We start from the raw sequence: 22,338 nt of genomic DNA, 5'->3' as shown, positions 1-22,338 counted from the left end.
AGTGATGTAATTAGTTACTTTTTAGGTAGTGACGCAATATTGTAACGCATTACTTTGCATAAAAAGTAATTAAGTAACAATTAGTTTTTTTTTAGAGTGTAACGCAATATTGTAACGCATTTGCATAAAAAGTAATTAAGTAACATAATTTGCTACTTTTTTAGGAACTAACTCAGCATTGTAATGTTTTACATTTTAGTTACTTTTTACTGAGGGAAAGTAATAGTTTCCATAAAAGTGACTAAGTAGCATAATTAGTTACATTTTTAGGGAGTAAGGTGATACTGTAATGCATTACTTTTAAAAGTAACTTTTCCCAACACTGACAGTAAGTGCGCATGTGTGCTCACCTGTGTGTGTGTTTAACAGGTGGAGTGAAGTGTCCCGTCAGATCGAGCTGTGGGTCTCCATACAAGAGCTGAACGAACAGGGCGAGTATTCGTCTGTAGAGCTTCATCCCAGCAAAGACGTCAGCACTGGAGGAGTGTTTCAGCTGCGCCAGGTGTGACTCTCAGTCTGCATGATGTGATGCAGACAAACTGACCACAAGTCATCTATCATTTAATGAGATTTGCCAATTTTCAAAAATATGTGTGACAAAAGCAAAGTGTGTGTTTGTCCAGGGTCACTCACGGAGGTTGCAGGTGAGCGTGCGGCCGGTCCAGCACTCAGGGACGCTGCCGCTGTTAGTGGAGGCCATCCTGTCTGTCTCCATCGGCTGCGTTTCCGCTCGATCCGTCAAACTACAGAGACCTCTGGATAGCTATCAGGTCAGTGAGACCGACACAAACACACAGCAGAGCACAATCTGGTTATCATTTACTGAAACTAAAACCATGAAAAAACATTTTCACTGCTTAAAATGACACAAACATGAACTGAAATCAGGGATATTATTGTTAACTAAAAAGCTTTTTTATTACTTAAAATAAAACAATCATCAATTGTTATTGTAGTTAACTAAAACTAAAATTCAAACCGTGAAACAAATGTTACTTGAATTAAAATAATGTAAGGTAATTAGTTACTTTTTTTAGGGAGTAACGCAATATCATAATGCATTACTTTTCATCAAAAGTAATTAAGTAACGTAATTAGTTACTTTATTAGAGTGTAACGCAATATTGTAACATATTACTTTGCATAAAAAGTCACTAAGTACCATAATTAGTTACTTTTTAGGGAGTAACGCAATTTTGTAATGCATTACTTTGCATAACAAAGTCACTAAGTAACAATTTGTACCTTTTTTAGGGAGTAATGTAATATGGTAACACATTACTTTTCGTAACTAAGTAACGTAATTAGTTACTTTTTTAGGGAGTAACGCAATATCATAATGCATTACTTTTCATCAAAAGTAATTAAGTAACGTAATTAGTTACTTTATTAGAGTGTAACGCAATATTGTAACGTATTACTTTGCATAAAATGTCACTAAGTAACGTAATTGGTTATTTTTTTAGGCAGTAACACAATATTGTAACGCATTACTTTGCATAAAAAGTCACTAACATAATTACTTTATTAGGGAGTAACGCAATATTGTAACGCATTATTTTTCATAAAAAGTAACTAAGTAAGGTAATTAGTGACTTTTTTAAAGAGTAACTTAATATTGTAACGCATTACTTTCCATAAAAAGTCACTAAGTACGTAATTAGTTACTATGTTAAAGAGTAACTCACTATTGTAACGTAATTAGTTACTTATTTTATAGAGTAATTCAATATTGTAACACATTACTTTTTAATTAAAATGTTAACAACAACTAATAGTATCTCCATGATACTATAAAAACACTGAGCTGCAGCATCTTTCTGAATTGTATTTATTATTATTATTTTAAATAAATAAAGTTATAATAAAAATAGAAATGCAAAAAAAAGCATTTTTATTACTTAAAATAAAACAATCATCAATTGTTATTGTAGTTAACTAAAACTAAAATTTAAACCGTGAAACAAATGTTACTTGAATTAAAATAATGTAAGGTAATTAGTTACTTTTTTAGGGAGTAACACAATATTGTAATGCATTACTTTGCATAAAAAGTCACTAAGTAACATAATGCGTTACTGTTTTAGGAAGTAATGCAATATTGTAACACATTACTTTCCATAAAAAGTAACTCAGTAATGTAATTAGTTACTTTTTTAGAAGGTAACTCAATATTGTTACGCATTACTTTCCATAAAAAGTCACTAAGTAACATAATTAGTTACTTTTTAGGGAGTAACTCAATATTGTAATGCAATACTTTGCATAAAAAGTCACTAAGTAACATGATTTGTACCTTTTTTAGGGAGTAATGTAATATGGTAACATTACTTTTCATAAAAAGTAACTAAGTAACGTAATTAGTTACTTTATTAGAGTGTAACGCAATATTGTAACGTATTACTTTGCATAAAAAGTCACTAAGTAACGTAATTGGTTATTTTTTAGGCAGTAACACAATATTGTAACGCATTACTTTGCATAAAAAGTCACTAACGTAATTACTTTATTAGGGAGTAACGCAATATTGTAACGCATTATTTTTCATAAAAAGTAACTAAGTAACGTAATTAGTGACTTTTTTAAAGAGTAACTTAATATTGTAACGCATTACTTTTCATAAAAAGTCACTAAGTACGTAATTAGTTACTATGTTAAAGAGTAACTCACTATTGTAACGTAATTAGTTACTTATTTTATAGAGTAATTCAATATTGTAACACATTACTTTTTAATTAAAATGTTAACAACAACTAATAGTATCTCCATGATACTAAAAAAACACTGAGCTGCAGCATCTTTCTGAATTGTATTTATTATTATTATTTTAAATAAATAAAGTTATAATAAAAATAGAAATGCAAAAAAAAGCATTTTTATTACTTAAAATAAAACAATCATCAATTGTTATTGTAGTTAACTAAAACTAAAATTTAAACCGTGAAACAAATGTTACTTGAATTAAAATGATGTAAGGTAATTAGTTACTTTTTTAGGGAGTAACACAATATTGTAATGCATTACTTTGCATAAAAAGTCACTAAGTAACATAATGCGTTACTGTTTTAGGAAGTAATGCAATATTGTAACACATTACTTTCCATAAAAAGTAACTCAGTAATGTAATTAGTTACTTTTTTAGAAGGTAACTCAATATTGTTACGCATTACTTTCCATAAAAAGTCACTAAGTAACATAATTAGTTACTTTTTAGGGAGTAACTCAATATTGTAATGCAATACTTTGCATTAAAAGTCACTAAGTAACATGATTTGTACCTTTTTTAGGGAGTAGTGTAATATGGTAACACATTACTTTTCATAAAAAGTAACTAAGTAACGTAATTAGTTACTTTATTAGAGTGTAACGCAATATTGTAACGTATTACTTTGCATAAAAAGTCACTAAGTAACGTAATTGGTTATTTTTTAGGCAGTAACACAATATTGTAACGCATTACTTTGCATAAAAAGTCACTAACGTAATTACTTTATTAGAGTGTAACGCAATATTGTAACGCATTACTTTGCATAAAAAGTCACTAACGTAATTACTTTATTAGGGAGTGACGCAATATTGTAACGCATTATTTTTCATAAAAAGTAACTAAGTAACGTAATTAGTGACTTTTTTAAAGAGTAACTTAATATTGTAACGCATTACTTTTCATAAAAAGTCACTAAGTATGTAATTAGTTACTATGTTAAAGAGTAACTCACTATTGTAACGTAATTAGTTACTTATTTTATAGAGTAACTCAATATTGTAACACATTACTTTTTAATTAAAATGTTAACAACAACTAATAGTATCTCCATGATACTATAAAAACACTGAGCTGCAGCATCTTTCTGAATTGTATTTATTATTATTATTTTAAATAAATAAAGTTATAATAAAAATAGAAATGCAAAAAAAGCATTTTTATTACTTAAAATAAAACAATCATCAATTGTTATTGAAGTTAACTAAAACTAAAATTTAAACCGTGAAACAAATGTTACTTGAATTAAAATGATGTAAGGTAATTAGTTACTTTTTTAGGGAGTAACACAATATTGTAATGCATTACTTTGCATAAAAAGTCACTAAGTAACATAATGCGTTACTGTTTTAGGAAGTAATGCAATATTGTAACACATTACTTTCCATAAAAAGTAACTCAGTAATGTAATTAGTTACTTTTTTAGAAGGTAACTCAATATTGTTACGCATTACTTTCCATAAAAAGTCACTAAGTAACATAATTAGTTACTTTTTAGGGAGTAACTCAATATTGTAATGCAATACTTTGCATAAAAAGTCACTAAGTAACATGATTTGTACCTTTTTTAGGGAGTAATGTAATATGGTAACACATTACTTTTCATAAAAAGTAACTAAGTAACGTAATTAGTTACTTTATTAGAGTGTAACGCAATATTGTAACGCATTACTTTGCATAAAAAGTCACTAGCGTAATTACTTTATTAGGGAGTAACGCAATATTGTAACGCATTATTTTTCATAAAAAGTAACTAAGTAACGTAATTAGTGACTTTTTTAAAGAGTAAATTAATATTGTAATGCATTACTTTCCATAAAAAGTCACTAAGTACATAATTAGTTACTATGTTAAAGAGTAACTCACTATTGTAACACATTACTTTTTAATTAAAATGTTAACAACAACTAATAGTATCTCCATGATACTATAAAAACACTGAGCTGCAGCATCTTTCTGAATTGTATTTATTATTATTATTATTTTAAATAAATAAAGTTATAATAAAAATAGAAATAAAAAAAAATGGAAATTTATTAACACGAATGAGCAAGGTATAATTAATGTATAAGTATTTATTATTATTTTATATATTTAGTTAGTCAGTATTCAATTCAGCATCCATTTAAAAAGCAAAAAAATCAATTTAATTGGTTCTTAGTTATTAGTGTGGTCCAAATTATGGGTAAAATGCACAAGCGTTTGGTCCGTCAGCAGATGTGTGTGACAGACTGTATTTTCTCCAGCAGAGGGAGGAAGACGACGATATGGATAGTTATCAGGTATACTTTGACTTCTGCTGCTGCTGATCATGTGCTTCAGACAGGAAGCGTGGTCAAATTAAGATCATAATCGCCCATTAATGAGCCTGATGTTATAATCGCGCTGAATTCAATGTGAGAAATCAGAGATTCCTGCACTAACACACAGCTGTCTTCATTTGGTCACATGATCAGTGCATGGCTGCATGATCCTGCATGTTTACGTTCATTGAGCCACACTGGAAAACGCCACACTGGATTTAATCTGCCTCTTATTCATTTATTCATTTGTTTGTTTATTCTGGTGTTATGTAAGTGTTACAATTGATTGATTTGATGCTTGGCTCCAAATCTGCACCTGACAGCGTGTCTACACTGAAATCTTTTATTACTGAAATGAGAGCAGAAAACAGATGTACTTACTATATATGAAATAAAATAATTAGTAAATAATTTTTCTTAAATACTTAAATATGTTTATTTAATAATATATGTTAGAGTAATATTAATTAATTATTAATTTTTAGATAATTAATAATAAATTTTAATAATTTGTGAAATTAATTAATTTAAATTATTTTTTTTATTCTGTGTTATATAGATAGATAGATAGATAGATTTTTTTTACTATTTCAGCCATAAATATTAGTACTGTAATTTTATGATTTTATGATTGCAGTAAAATGAAATAACTGTTATATTATTTTTCTTAAAAACTTTTTACAGCAAAATATTTTATTTAATAATATATGTGTAAGTAATATTAATGTATCATTAATTTATAGAATATAATTTATTTTCAATAATATAATAATATATTTAAATTGTTTTTTTATTTTTATTTTGTGTGTTTTATATATATATTTTTCTTTCTTTTTTTTACAGTTTCAGCCATAAATCTTATCAATGTAATTTTATAATTGCACTTTAAAATAATTATATTATTTTTCTTAAATAGTTTTTACAGCAAAAAATTACAATAGCAATATTTCTTATTTTGTTTGATGTTTATTTAATAATATATGTGCAAGTATATATAAAAACGATTACTCTCATTAGATTCACTTTACTGTAAAAGTAATTTGTTTTTTGTACAAATAAAAATATGAATCTAAAATACGATAAAATAAAAGTAAAAAATAATATTACACTAATATTTTACATTTTAAATAATTAAAGTAAAAACATAATATTAAATTAAAATAAAATTTTACACAACTGAATAACTTTAATTTTATGTAGTATTTTTAAAGTTAAATGATATTATATTAAACACAATATTAATGAAATTTATATTTTCTGCTACATTCTCATTAGATTTACTGTAATAGTCTTCTTTCGTCAAAATAAAAATGATTCAAATAAAATAAAGTCAAAAGTAAAATTAAAAAAGGATAATACTGTCATTTTAGAATTTAAATCAATGATAGGAAATACGATTTATTTTATTTTAATATATATATATATATATATATATATATATATATATATATATATGTTAAATATATTTTATTATTATATAATAGTAATAATATTGTAACATTTGATGCACTGTTTTTATAATATGTATAGTAAGAATAATATGTAATATATAATAGTTATATTTGAAATAAAAAAATGTAATATGTTGTATATATTTCACAATTTTCATATTCAATATATAATCTCAGTAATAATAAAATAATAATTTGTTTATATAAATATGGTTCTATATTTTTCAGACTTTCGATGATGATATATATAATATATTAAAATATTATATTATATATACTAATATATTAAAATTTTAAATAATATCAAAATAAATATGCTCAAATATTATTTGTAATTTTCAACAGATAGTGTTGACGTTTGTTTATTGTAGACACGGTGTGAGATGGAGCTGCTGTGGATTTATGTGGATTAATGAGTGGGATGAACTTCAGATGCTTTTCCACTCGCTTTAAATTTATTGACATGTTTTCTGTCTGAAACGAGCTTTAATCACCCACTGACGGCAAATGAAACCCGCAAACCCAAGCAGCATTGGCATAGCTGCGGTGTACCTGAATGTGAATGTTGTTGTGCAGGAGGAGGATCTGAACTGCGTCCGTGAGCGCTGGTCTGACGCCCTCATCAAGCGCAGAGAGTACCTGGAGGAGCAGATCAAGAAGATCATCAACAAGCCAGGTTGGTGTTTAAAGTTGATCATGCAGGACTCGTATAGCTGCTGTGATCTTCTGAGCTGCGTTGCCTGATGGTGCTGGTTCTGTGCTGTGGTTTCCAGAGAAGTCCGAGGAGGATGTGGAGCGCGAGGCCAGGCTGGTGGAGCAGTGGGTGGGTCTGACGGAGGAGAGGAACGCTGTGCTGGTTCCGGCTCCTGGCAGCGGGATCCCAGGGGCCCCGGCGCACTGGTGAGAACTGAACCACTGGAAACCAGTGTAAACCAGTCCTCAGCAGACCAGTGTTGTTTTCGTCAACGAAGACGATGACAAAATCATTTAGTTGACGGCACTTTTTTTCATGACGATAACGAGACGATGACGAGATAAAAATGGCTCGTTGATGACTAAAACATGACGAGACGTGTGTGAGTTTTCGTCGACGAGACGAGAATAGACGAAAATGTTAGTGGGTGGTCCATCAGACGTTTAAAATGCATGACATTTCCGCTTATTGTGCATGCCAATTAAAACTTAAAAAGTATCTGACGCTATGGCAAGCCGTTTTAGCATTAAATACTCTTTGCTATACTAGTATGGCAAGCCGTTTTAGCATTAAATACTCTTTGCTATACTAGTATGGCAAGCCGTTTTAGCATTAAATACTCTTTGCTATACTAGTATGGCAAGCCGTTTTAGCATTAAATACTCTTTGCTATACTAGTATGGCAAGCCGTTTTAGCATTCCATCCTTGTTTGTCTTTTATGTTCTAAAACATTCCTTCATTATTGTAATTATTGGTGAAAATAGTCGATCCGGAAGCTCACATTGTGTTGAACTATAGATCTGCTATTTTCAGAACTTATAAGTGACACTACCCAACAGCAAAAAACTTATTGACCTACATTAATTTGTTAAAAGACTACTTTTTCCCCTTTTTTAACTAAAACTAGACTAAAACCTTTTTGACTTTTCGTCGACTAAAACTAGACTAAAACCTTTTTGACTTTTCGTCGACTAAAATTGGACTAAAGCTATCACATATAGAAGTGACTAAAATTTGACTAAAACTAGGAAGCATTTTAGTCCAAAAGACTAAGACTAAATCTAAGATGGTTGTCAAAAACAACACTGCAGCAGACATACATAGATTAGACCTTTGAATCTATTGGAATATGTCTACTAGTTATGGAACAGAAGTACATAGACTTTATTTATTTTGATGATAAAATTCATATAAAATTGAAAAAAAAAAAACTAAATTAAAAGTAAAAAAACAAAAACTATAATATTATGTAATATATTTTAAACAATTCAATTAAAGCAAATACAATATTAATTAATATTAATTTATTAAAATTTATATTTATTTACTGTAACTTAAGTAGCTAAATATATATATATATATATTATATAATATATATTATATATAATTATATATATTTTTTACTATTTCAGCCATAAATATTTGTACTGTAATTCTATAATTGTGCTGTAAAATTAAATAATTATTGCTTTATTTTTTGTACAATATCAATATTTCTTATTTAGTTGAACGTTTATTTAATAATGTATTCATAAGTAATATTAATTTATTAATTTATTTCTAGATAAACATTTATTTTAACTACTTTGTTAAATTAATTCATTTTATATATGTATTTGTTTTTATTTACTTTTGACTAATTCAGCCATAATCATTGATCAATAATAATTTTTTTTCAATAATTTATTAAATTATTATTTTATTTTTGTTTTATATATATATATATATATATATATATATATATATATATATACAGTATATACATAAACAAAGGTTAAAATACTTCACAATTTAAGGAAATATATTATATATTAATAAAATCAATTTTTTCTTCTTTTAAGGCTCTGTTTAACTAAAGACATTCTGATTATTTATTCACATTAGATTCACATTATTGTAATCATTTATTTTCTGTAAAAATAAAAATATTCGATTTAGGAATAACATAAAAAATAAAAGTAAAAAACACAACAAGTTACATTTTAAAAGTGAAATCAAATGAAAGGAAATCTAATAGCAACACAATTTTATTTAATGCTACATATATTTCATTTAAGCATTAAGACTAATTTTTGCAAAAAATAAAAATATAAAAAATATAAAAAAGTAAAAAATACTATAAAACGTATTATTTAAAAATTGAAGTCATATTAAATTAAATACAATATTAATAAATTATTTTTGATATTACAATTAAGTGTTGAAATATTGCTGTCATTCTGTAACGTAAGTATTTTGAAAGCACTCTTTCGCGATTAAATCTTAAACAGACGTTGTTAAATCTAATTTTCAAACTGCACATTACAAGAAATTAAATAACATGAAATAAATGGTATCTTACAGTACTATTCAATGTGAAATGCAGTAGTGATTATGAAAGTTAATGTTACTTAGCTGACAAATATGAAATGAAAGCCTGTTATTAAACTCAGTGTTGTTAATGCTCCAGGGTTCCCCCTTCTGGCATGGAGGCTCATACTCCTGTGCTGTTTCTGGATCTGAATGGTGAGATACTGTCTACTGATCTTTAGGGTTCAAGGGCTGAAGATTTTGCTGATTTGCATGATCCTGTTAAATCAGTAATTCTGGTTTGTTTGCGTGTGATTGTTATTTTATCCGTATTGTGTGTTTTGCAGCTGATAATCTGACGGTGAACGATCAGCTGAGCGGTCCTCACGCCGCCGGCGTCAACTCCATCCTCCCCAAAGAACACGGCAGCCCTTTCTTCTACCTGCCCATCATCAGACACAGCGATGACGAGGTGACAGGAATATTAAACCTGTTAAACTGACACCAATTTGCTTCTTCGACATGAATCATCTTAACAAACTCAAGAGTTCATGGTTGGCCTGTTTTGAAAGTTTTAAAAAATTAGCAAAATAAACGAAGATGTCTAAATGCATTACAGTCATGATAATTAAAGATTTTGTCTTGAAAATAATGTCTTAATGTGTATATAGGCAGTTTGTTATTGTTATATAATACATTATATATATAAAATATATAGTAATGTTAATCTAGTAAAATTGACCAATGAAAATAATGAACATTACAAAAACAAAATCACTTTAGGTATATATCTGGATGCATTATAGTCATCAAAATTTGGGTATTTTGTAATATTGAATTGTCTTGAAATAATGTTTTATTGAAAAAAAAAATAGCTTAGTTTAATACTTAATACAAGTCTTATTAATATTATTTTTATTTATTTAAATTATTTAAAAATGAATAAATAAAGTTAAGTTAATTTAATGAAAGTAACCAATTAGAATAATGCAAATTACAAAAATAAATAAATAAAAATACAAAAATAAAGAGAAACACACGAGAATTTGGGATTTTGAATTGTCTTAAAATAATATTTTTTTGAAAAATCTAATCATGATGGACCTAAAATTACCTTAATTTAATGCTTTGTACAAATCTTCTTTTTTATTTATTTAAATAAAAAAAATAATTTAAAAATGTATGTGTGTATGTGTATATATATATATATATATATATATATATATATATATATATATATATATATATATATATATATAAAAAAATAAGATAATGTTAAATTAATGAAATTAACTAATGAGAATAATGCAGAGTACATAAATATATAAATCAATTTGAGAATTTGGGATTTTGAGATGTTCAATTTTCTTGAACATAATGTCTAAATGTAACATTTATAATCTTAAGTCCTAGGTGCTATTTTATATATGTTTTATAAAAGAAATTGTGCAGCTTTTTTATTATTTATTTAATTTAATTCGTTTTTAAAGGTGATCTGGAGATTTTCTGAGATTCACCCTTTAAAGTTTTGTCGTATTGTTTATAAGCGTGTTTTAAATTGTAATGAGATGTGTGATTGTCATGTAAATGTTTATAACATCAATATATGACCCTTGTTCTCAGGTGTCAGCTGTGTGTTCCTGGGATTCCTCCATCCACGACTCCATCCACCTGAACCGAATCACGGCTCCCAGCGAGCGGATCTATTTGATCGTGAAAGCCACGGTTCAGCTCAGTCACCCGGCGTCTGTGGAGCTGGTTCTGCGCAAGAGGATCGCTGTCAACATCTACAACAAACAGGTCTGGAAATCACAGGGATATGAAATGTATATATGTATAAATATGTGTCAATGTTATTAATGTAATACATGTCTGATATCTCATAGAGTTTCACTCAGAGCCTGAAGAGACGGATGTCTTTGAAGAACGTTCTGTACTCCTGTGGAGTGACGTATGAGATCGTGTCCAACATACCAAAGGTACAAACTTCACACTGTTTCCTCTTCGTGTTTGTCTTTCTGAATGCACTGATCACACACGTGCTGTCTTCATGAACAGGCGTCTGAGGAGCCAGAGGAGCGCGAGACTCTGGCCTTGATGGCGGCGCGAGGAGAGACAGAGGAGACGCTTGATGGAGAGACGTACATAGAGAAATACACCAGAGGAGTGCTGGAGGTCGACAATATTCTGTGTCTGGAGAGACTGCGGCAGGTTAGGCTTCACTTAAGCACAGGTTTTTCTCACTATCTGCAGTTTCTGCTGGAATGTTTAGTAGGGCTGCACGATTTGGAGAAAAAATCTAATTGCGATTTTTCTGATCAAAATTGCGATTTGCGATTTAAAATGCGATTTACTACTATTTCATAAAAGAGCTACAGGTTTGATATGGTGGTTTTAACAGCACCAAAGAAAGACCAAGCATAATCACAAAGTATGCTACACTGTTCTACTGTTTATTTAAAACCTCATAAACATTGTTGCCTTTTTTAAAATAAAGTTGTCAGTTATCATGACAAATTAAGAAAATAACTACAGTATCTTAAATAAAATTAAATTAGCAATTAAAATTTTATAATAAAATATAATTAAAATCTTAAACTTTTAGGAATCCAAACACACTGTAAACAATTTTACATCAGTAAAACACTGATGATAACCTACATTAAGAGTCACTTTGTTGGGAAGTTGAGCCGCTGCTCCCGCTCATCTTTTCCAAATGGCGTTAACGTTATTTGCTCAGTACATGCAGTAGAGACCTGCACTCCTACGGGAGTATAGCGGGACCCGAGGCAACCGACTGCGGCGCGGGACAAAACTTGATGGGCGAGTGCGGCTGTTCGGGACACGGGAAAATAAAATGATTCGCGGGACCCCCGCAAAATACAAATATCTAAAAAGCAAAATATTGTTATTCATCTATTGCACAAAAGCAGCAAGAACAACTAGTATACAACTTACAGCTATGATTAGTAAGCACAAGGATAGGCAGTCATCAGAGGTGTTTAAGTTAGAATCCACTCACTGCTCAAACATTCTTGCACAGTGCTGAATATTGCATGCTCGCGAATTAAAACACACAAAGTGTAGACATTGTGAAAGATTCATTGTGCATAATTTGTGTTAGAGCTTTATGAGATCGCATATGAACTGAGATGTCAACTTAAGCTTTGTCTGCTTGCATTCTGCTATGGATACACACAGTAGCTCATGCTTGCTCTTCTGTTAAGAATAACAGTGGCTTGTGAATGTTGATGCTTAGCCTATATAACAAATATTTTATCAGGAGCGTTTATGCTGGGGTTTTGTGAAATTACGAGATGTTACAAAACTGTTTCATGTAAATTCAATTGATGTACTGAAAAAAACTATATAGGTTACTTTTATGCGGGCAGGAGCGGGACAAAACATGAATGTCGAGGCGGGAACTGAACGAGATAAACATATTTCTGCGGATGCGGGACTGAAAAATCCGTCCCGTGCATGTCTCTACATGCAGTGTTAAAATGCCCCCTATTGGTTAAACTCTGCATCAAACGTAATATAAGCATGAAGACGTAATATGCACATGAAGTGACCTGTCAAAAACGACTTATATGCTTGTTACCACATTTGATAATCAATCGAAATAATCGCAGCTCTTGCGATTTGAAAATCGCACCCTTTCAAATCGCGATTTCGGTTTAAAAACGATTAATCGTGCAGCCCTAATGTTTAGTAAAGATCGACCGGTATTGATTTTTTTATAATGATACCAATACTGATTATTTGCATGTTTATATGACTTATAACCGATATCCAGAACCAGTACTTATTTACTGTTTTATTTTTTTGTTTATGTTCCAATAACCAATATGCAGAACTAATTTTTTATTTTATTTTACTTCTATCTGATGTTTCTGCTAGAGTGTGTAATTTTGACCAATATTGTTTTTTTTTTATAACCGATACCGATTATTTGCTTGTTTATGTGTCCGATATGCAGAAGCAATGTTTATTAATTGTTTTATTTCTATCTGCTGTTTCAGCTAGACTGTTTAGTGGAGGTCAACCGATATAGATTTTTTTAAATAACCAATACCGATTATTTGCTTGTTTATATGACTTATAACCGATATCCAGAACCAGTACTTATTTACTGTTTTATTTTTATCTGCTGTTTCAACTGGTTTATTTAGTGGAGATCAACCGATATTGATTTTTTTTATAATCGATACAGATTTTTTTTGTTTATGTTCCAATAACCAATATGCAGAACTATTTTTTTTTTTTAACTTCTATCTGATGTTTCTGCTAGAGTGTGTAATTTTGACCAATATTGTTTTTTTTTTATAACCGATACCGATTATTTGCTTGTTTATGTGTCCGATATGCAGAAGCAATGTTTATTAATTGTTTTATTTCTATCTGCTGTTTCAGCTAGACTGTTTAGTGGAGGTCAACCGATATAGATTTTTTTAAATAACATATACCGATTATTTGCTTGTTTATATGACTTATAACCGATATCCAGAACCAGTACTTATTTACTGTTTTACTTTTATCTGCTGTTTCAGCTGGTTTATTTAGTGGAGATCAACCGATATTGATTTTTTTTATAATCGATACAGATTTTTTTTGTTTATGTTCCAATAACCAATATGCAGAACTATTTTTTTTTTTAACTTCTATCTGATGTTTCTGCTAGAGTGTGTAATTTTGACCAATATTGTTTTTTTTTTAATAACCAATACCGATTATTTGCTTGTTTATATGACTTATAACCGATATCCAGAACCAGTACTTATTTACTGTTTTACTTTTATCTGCTGTTTCAGCTGGTTTATTTAGTGGAGATCAACCGATATTGATTTTTTTATAATCGATACAGATTTTTTTTGTTTATGTTCCAATAACCAATATGCAGAACTAATTTTTTTTTTTTTTTTTACTTCTATCTGATGTTTCTGCTAGAGTGTGTAATTTTGACCAATATTGTTTTTTTTTTTATAACCGATACAGATTATTTGCTTGTTTATGTGTCCGATATGCAGAAGCAATGTTTATTAATTGTTTTATTTCTATCTGCTGTTTCAGCTAGACTGTTTAGTGGAGGTCAACCGATATAGATTTTTTTAAATAACCAATACCGATTATTTGCTTGTTTATATGACTTATAAACGATATCCAGAACCAGTACTTATTTACTGTTTTACTTTTATCTGCTGTTTCAGCTGGTTTATTTAGTGGAGATCAACCGATATTGATTTTTTTATAATGATACCAATACTGATTATTTGCATGTTTATGTGACTTATAACCGATATCCAGAACCAGTACTTATTTACTGTTTTACTTTTATCTGCTGTTTCAACTGGTTTATTTAGTGGAGATCAACCGATATTGATTCTTTTTATAAACAGTACAGATTTTTTTGTTTATGTTCCAATAACCAATATGCAGAACTAATTTTTTATTTTATTTTACTTCTATCTGATGTTTCTGCTAGAGTGTGTAATTTTGACCAATATTGTTTTTTTTTTATAACCGATACAGATTATTTGCTTGTTTATGTGTCCGATATGCAGAAGCAATGTTTATTAATTGTTTTATTTCTATCTGCTGTTTCAGCTAGACTGTTTAGTGGAGGTCAACCGATATAGATTTTTTTTTAATAACCAATACCGATTATTTGCATGTTTATATGACTTATAACCGATATCCAGAACCAGTACTTTTTTACTGTTTTACTTTTATCTGCTGTTTCAGCTGGTTTATTTAGTGGAGATCAACCGATATTGATTTTTTTTTATAAACAATACAGATTTTTTTTGTTTATGTTCCAATAACCAATATGCAGAACTAATTTTTCATTTTATTTTACTTCTATCTGATGTTTCTGCTAGAGTGTGTAATTTTGACCAATATTGGTTTTTTTTTATAACCGATACAGATTATTTGCTTGTTTATGTGTCCGATATGCAGAAGCAATGTTTATTTGTTGTTTTATTTCTATCTGCTGTTTCAGCTAGACTGTTTAGTGGAGGTCAACTGATATAGATTTTTTTAATAACCAATACCGATTATTTGCATGTTTATGTGACTTATAACCGATATCCAGAACCAGTACTTTTTTACTGTTTTACTTTTATCTGCTGTTTCAACTGGTTTATTTAGTGGAAATCAACCGATATTGATTTTTTTTTTTTTTATAACCGATACAGTTTTTTTTTTTGTTTATGTGCCAATAACCGATATGCAGTAGGGCTGCAACGATTAATCGAATGATGTTGTGAGGCGCGTCTAGACAATGAAGCCGGTACTTTGATTAGTAGTAAATCTCCATCACGTGCGTTCAGCTGGAGCGGCAATTCAAACACCCCTCCGTAAACTGACAAGCCACTCCAAAAATGGAATGAAAATCGAATTCGATTTTCAGCGCGATTTGGCGTGGCTTGTCAGTGATTTACGGCGGGGTGTTTGAATTGCCGCTCCAGCTGAATGCACGTGATGGAGATTTACTACTAATCAAAGTACCGGCTTCATTGTCTAGACGCGCCTCACAACATCGTTCGATTAATCGTTGCAGCCCTAATATGCAGAACCAATATTTTTTATTTTACATCTATCTGATGTTTCTGCTAGAGTGTTTAGTAGAGATCGACCAATATTTTTTTATTTTTTTAACCGATACAGATTATTTGCTTGTTTATGTATCCGATATGCAGAAGCAATGTTTATTTGTTGTTTTATTTCTATCTGCTGTTTCAGCTAGACTGTTTAGTGGAGGTCAACCGATATAGAATTTTTTTTTATAACAATACAGATTATAATGATTTTTATGATAAAAATTATAATGATACCGATACCAATTATGTGCATGTTTATATGTCCAATAACCGATATGCAGAACCAGTACTTATTTATTGTTTTAATTTTATCTGCTATTTCTGCTGAAGTGTTTAGTGGAGATCAACCAATATTGACTTTTTTAATAATGATACCGATATGCATGTTTATGTAGCTGTTAACCGATATGCAGAACCAATACTTATATGTTGTTTTACTTCTATCTGCAGTTTCTGCTGGAGTGTTTTATAGAGATCAACCGATATTGATTTTTCTAACCAATACAGATTATTTGTGTTTACGTGCCTGATAACCGATATGGAGAATTAATATTTATTTTTTATTTTATTTTTATCTGCTGATTCCGATGGAGTTATTAGGAGAGATCAACCGATATTGATTTTTTTTAATAACTGATTCAGATTATTTGCATGCTTATGTGCCTAATAACCGATATCCAGAATTAATTTTTTTACTTGTATCTGCCATTTCTGCTAGAGTCTTTAGTAGAGGTCGACCGATATTGATTTTTTTTTATAACCCATACAGATTATTTGTGTTTATGTGCCCTATAACCGATACAGAGAATTATGTGCTGATTCTGCTGGAGTCTTTATTAGAGATCGATGATATTGATTTTTTTTTATAATAATACAGATTATTTGCGTGTTTATGTGCCCGATAACCGATATGGAAAATCAATATTCATTTTTTTATTTTATTTTTATCTGCTGTTTCTGCTGGAGTGTTTAGAAGAGATCCGCCAAGTTGATTTTTCTATAATGATACAGATTATTTGCATGTTTTTGTGCCTGTTAACCGATATGCAGAACCAGTGTTTTATGTATTGTTTTATTTCTATTAAATTGTTTAGTAGAGATCAACTGATATAGACTTTTTTCTAACCAATTCAGATGATTTGCATGTTTATGTGCCCAATAACCGGTATCCAGTACCAATAATTGTTTATTGTTTTACTTCTATCTGCTATTTCTGCTGGAGTATTTAGTAGAGATTAACCGATATTGATTTTTTTTTTATAACCGATTCAGATTATTTGCATGTTTATGTGCCTAATAACCAATATCTAGAACCAATATTTATTGTTTTATTTAAAATAAATAAATTTATTATTTATTGATATATATTTTTTTTTTTTTGAACCGATAATGATTACTTTACCTGAAATCTTTGCCTCAAATCTCAAAACGACCACAAGATGGCAGCATTTAATCGAGGGATCCAATATTACAAAACCAATATCCACTTATGAAAAAATGCTTAAATATAGGGAAAAAATACAGGTCAAACCGATTATCGGTTTATCTCTAGTGTTTAATGTGTTTTTTATGTGTGTTCATTCAGGGTGTGACAGTGAAGGAAGCTCTCTCCGCTAAAAGCAGACACATGCGGCGCAGTCTCAGCACACCCAACGTCCAGCACGTAAGACCAGATCTACTGTTCGCTTGTGTATAGAAACAAAATACAGTGCATTATGTAACAAGACTGCAATATAAATTTGTTTAGAGCTCTTGTTGTAAACCAGACGGGAACGGATGTGAGGATGAGGACGTGAAGGTTAGCGAACACTTACTAGGTTCACAGACAGTGTGTTTGTTGTGAATGTCTCTGAGTGTTGACTTTATTTCCACAGACTCACTGCGAGGGTCACACAGACGTCACTGAATCCATTTTACATGAAGCTTCACTCAACAGTGCTCTCTCAAAAGAAACGCCTGTCAAAAACAAAGAGAATCATGGTAAACTGCGAACCTGTCTTTCACCTGAGATGATATAAATGACAAAAGCAAGCATTATAATAAAAAAATACTGCAATTAAAACTATTAAATTATTAAAGATTGTAACTGAACAATTTAATGGATGGTATTAATAATAGTATTACTATTGTCAGTAATAATTATATAATAATAATTATTATTTTTCTCTTATAATTAAAAAAACATTCAAATAAAATAAAAAAGTTCTTGTTAGTTGTAGTTTTGTTTTTGTTTCTTGTTTTAGTTAGTACTTAAAAACAGTTACTGTAGTTAAAACAATATTAACTTATTGAAGATGGTAACTAAAAAATGTAATTTAAAAAATAATAGATGATTATTGATAATTATATAATAATAATTGTTATTGAAAAAATGTGTATAAAAAATTATAAGTCAAATAATAAAATGATTTAATCATTTTTTAAAATTTGAAAAGTTGTTAGTAGAAAATAGTACACATAATTTATCACTTTAAAGATAAAAGAAAATAGTAAATAAAATTAGGATTGTTATTATTCCTGTTATTATAGACTATTATATTATTAATAAAACATATTATGTATTTTTAAAGTGTTTACCAGTACATTTACCATATTTTCTCAATTTTTGGCAGCTAAACCTTTCAACTTTCTATTTTATAGTGCATTAAATCAACCTTATGCATAATTTCATGCAAACATTTTTTTCATGATTTTGGAAAAAGATTTTGTTATTATTAATAGTAAATGGTACATGTAAAATGTATAGTGCTTTTTAAAAGTCTTTATGCATCATTTCATCCAAATGTTCTCCTCAGGACCGGTACCAGAGAGTCCGACATTCTTCAACTCCAGTCCGTTTAAGGTTCTGTCTCCTCAACCGCCCAAGTTCCTCAAATCTCTGTTGCCGGTGAAGGAGGAGAACAAAGTCAAGCGTTCTCTGGAAGCACGGCCTCTGCTGGGACAGGAGGTGATGCACACAAACACATTCACAAAAACACTCAATGCTTCATTTTCGTCATGTGTCTCATTCTCACACACCATTCTTATTGTGTTTCCACTCTCCACATTCTCACATATTTTATGATCTGAAAGTGTTTTAAGTGTCTCTCAGTCCACAGAGAAGCTGTCCTGCAGTCAGGGTCCAAAATAAACACTACATTATGGTCCAAATGCAAGTAAAAATCACCAATTGTCTGGTAATTTCATTCAGATCTGTAAGATGATAAACAGACACACAAAACAGTATAGAAAATATAATTTTTAGTTTGTGAGAAATATTTATTGCTTGTGAATTCTCCTCATCTTAGTTCATTTTGGACCCTGTTTCCAGCATGCCTCAGTCCCTCAAACCTGTTCATTTATACAGCCACAGATTTATTTATTTATTACTGATTTATTCAGACTGACCTGTATGTGATACAGAACCTGTTAACCAGAAGTGTGATTTTAAAAGAATAAAAATGTAAATTTACTTCATGTTTGTTTAAAATTGTATTTAAAATATTGATTTGATAAGTCTAAAATGTTATGCAAGTGAAAAAAAAGTCAAATGTTTTCCTTGCATATAGATTTGGGTTTTATTTAATTTTTTATTTTTAGTTTTTTAGTTTTATTTTTCTAAAATAGTTTTTATTTAATTTTTGTGCAAATTATTTAGTAGTTTTTTTAGTAATATTATATTGATATTTATTTTATTTTTAGTTTAGATTTGGTTCATGTTAGTTTTTGTTTATTTACAGTTGTTTATTAATTTAATTTATTAGTAGTTTTAGTTTTAATAAATGATGATTAAAAAGGATATAGTTAAAGAATTATATTAAATTAAAATTTAATATCCTCCTTAGGATGAATCACTTGTTGTATTCCCAATTGTAAGTCGCTTTGGATAAAAGCGTCGGCTAAATGAATAAATGTAAATGTAAATGTAAAATAAAAATTATAATTATATAGACTACTGATTTTACACTTACGTAGTTTTTGTCATTCATTAAAACTATTATTTAAACTTTTTTTCAAATAAAATATAAATATTAGCTAAAAAAAACTATTTTTAGATGTTTCAAATTTTTGTATAATTAAAGTTGAAGCATTAAAACTACTAACTGGAAATAAATAAACTAAAACTGAACTAAAAATAAATTAAACAAATATTAATAAAAAAAATAAAATAAAATGACAAAAAGTGTGTAAATAAAGACTTTAAAAAAATGTATTAAATTTAAATACAAATAATAATCATGTAGAGCACTGTTTTGACACTTTTATGTAATTTATGTCAGTTCATTGTTATTATCATTCATTAAAACTATTATTCAAACTTAAAAAAAAAAATAAAATATATATATATATATATATATATATATAATATATAATTTTTTTTTTTTTTTTTTTTTTTTTTTTTTTAAGATGCAAAGGCAATGTTTCTAATTTTCATTTAGTTTAAGTTGAAGCATTACAATTACTAACTGGAAAAATAAAAAAAGACAAAAAATGTATAAATTTTTTTTAATAATGATATATTAAATTAAAATAAAAATTATAATCATATAGACCACTGTTTTGACATTTTTATGTCTTTTTTTGCCAATTCAAAATATAATTTAAAAGTATAATTTGTAGCACTGTATGTAAAAGAGCAGCTCTGACATTGTACAAAACATCTGAAGTTGTGTTCAGTAAAAGAAAGAAAATAATATGAGGAATGAACAACATGAATTATTTTTGAGTGAACTGTTCCTTTAAAAGTGCTTAATCTGTGGCTGTGTGCATGTGCTCTCACCTGCATCTTAACCCATTGGCTGTGCTGCATGGCCCGTGTGAAGTGTGCTGTTGTGCCTTGATTGCAGAGCATGCGTTGGTTTTCGGACCCCGGCGGCCCCTGGTCCAGACCCAGGGCTCAGAGCGAGGGCCGCGGCGCCGGTGACATCAGCAGCAGCTCGGCCAATCACAGACAGCCCAGACTCAGCACTGATCTCACTCACACACGGCCGCACGCTGCTGTAAGTCAACACATGCAAAACCAGTCTGATTTAACCTTTAGATTACCTTTTTCTATAAAATGTTACATTTTTAAATCTAAAACAGTAAAAAGTCAAATTTTCATATATACACGCTGCTCAAAAGTTTGGGATCAGTACGATTTTTAATGCTTTTTAAAGGAGACTTTTCTGCTCATTAAGGCTGTTTATTTGATTAAAAAGTACAGGTTAATGCCATTTAAAATAGTGTTTTTTTATTTTAATATACTTTAAAATATAATTTATTCCTGCGATGCAAAGCTGAATTTTCTGCATCATTACTCCAGCATTCAATGTCACATGATCCTTCAGAAATCGTTATAATATGCTGATTTATTATCAATGTTGAAAAACTGGAACCTGTGATTCTTTTTTTCAGGATTCTTTGATAAAAAAAAATGTTAAAAAGTACAGCATTTATTTAAAATAGAAAATGTTTGTAACAAAAAACACCTCATTCAAAGTTTGGGGTCAGTTTTTTTCTTTCTTTCTCTCTTTGAAAGAAATGATTGATAAAAAAAATCGATTTAAAAAAATCATAGTAAAGAGCTCTATTTTGAATAAATGCTGTTCTTTTTAACATTTTATTAATCCAAAAATCCTGAAAAAGTATCACAGGTTCCAAAAAAATATTAAGCAGCTGATAATAAAAGTAATAAATCAGTATATTAGAATGATTTCTGAAGAATCATGTGACACTGAAGACTGCAGTAATGATGCTGAAAATTCAGCTTTGCATCACAGAAATAAACTATATTTTAAATTATATTTAATAAATTAAATATTAAAATAAACTTATTTTGAATTCCAATAATATTTTATAATTTTACTTTGTTCTGTATTTTTTTTTTTTACAAATAAATGGAACTTTGATGAGCATCATTTCCAAAGATTCCAAACTTTTGAGCGGCAGTATATATATAATTGCAAATTTTCATAAAAAAATAACTGATGATAATGAACCAAATTTGTTACATTCACATACAAGCAATTGTCCAGGAGGGTGTAATATCTGCATCCTTTTAAAACTATTTCTGATTGAGTGAAGCTTATGATGCTGCCTCATCATCGTCATCATGCATTTGCATCTCATTGCATCCCATCACCCTCATGTGAATGATGTATAACTGCATGAATCCCTCAGCTTGTGTTTAACTCACTGACTGCAGCACTTCACATATCACACCGTGAATTACAAAGCAAATAAACTCTGTTTACACATCAGATGTGACTG

At 29.2% G+C, this 22,338-nt stretch overlaps 1 protein-coding gene across 1 annotated transcript in view; it reads left to right on the top strand.

Moving 5' to 3' along the window:
• kif13a (kinesin family member 13A) overlaps nucleotides 1-22,335 on the top strand; it is a 62,537-nt gene extending 40,202 nt beyond the window's left edge. The window contains exons 21-35 of the mRNA XM_073846911.1: nucleotides 370-502; nucleotides 624-770; nucleotides 7,095-7,194; nucleotides 7,292-7,418; nucleotides 9,663-9,718; nucleotides 9,850-9,974; nucleotides 11,126-11,302; nucleotides 11,389-11,481; nucleotides 11,561-11,713; nucleotides 17,693-17,770; nucleotides 17,855-17,905; nucleotides 17,982-18,087; nucleotides 18,903-19,054; nucleotides 20,934-21,086; nucleotides 22,330-22,335. Of these exons, the coding sequence (XP_073703012.1) occupies nucleotides 370-502; nucleotides 624-770; nucleotides 7,095-7,194; nucleotides 7,292-7,418; nucleotides 9,663-9,718; nucleotides 9,850-9,974; nucleotides 11,126-11,302; nucleotides 11,389-11,481; nucleotides 11,561-11,713; nucleotides 17,693-17,770; nucleotides 17,855-17,905; nucleotides 17,982-18,087; nucleotides 18,903-19,054; nucleotides 20,934-21,086; nucleotides 22,330-22,335 (1,657 nt within the window). The remainder of the gene's footprint in view (nucleotides 1-369; nucleotides 503-623; nucleotides 771-7,094; nucleotides 7,195-7,291; nucleotides 7,419-9,662; nucleotides 9,719-9,849; nucleotides 9,975-11,125; nucleotides 11,303-11,388; nucleotides 11,482-11,560; nucleotides 11,714-17,692; nucleotides 17,771-17,854; nucleotides 17,906-17,981; nucleotides 18,088-18,902; nucleotides 19,055-20,933; nucleotides 21,087-22,329) is intronic.
• Nucleotides 22,336-22,338: the final 3 nt, after the last annotated feature.

Source organism: Garra rufa, chromosome 9, assembly GCF_049309525.1.
Source record: "Garra rufa chromosome 9, GarRuf1.0, whole genome shotgun sequence".
In the NCBI taxonomy this organism is placed as follows: Eukaryota; Metazoa; Chordata; class Actinopteri; order Cypriniformes; family Cyprinidae; genus Garra; species Garra rufa.
The sequence above is the reverse complement of the archived record's forward strand: the minus strand, read 5'-3'. Positions and strand labels throughout refer to the sequence as shown.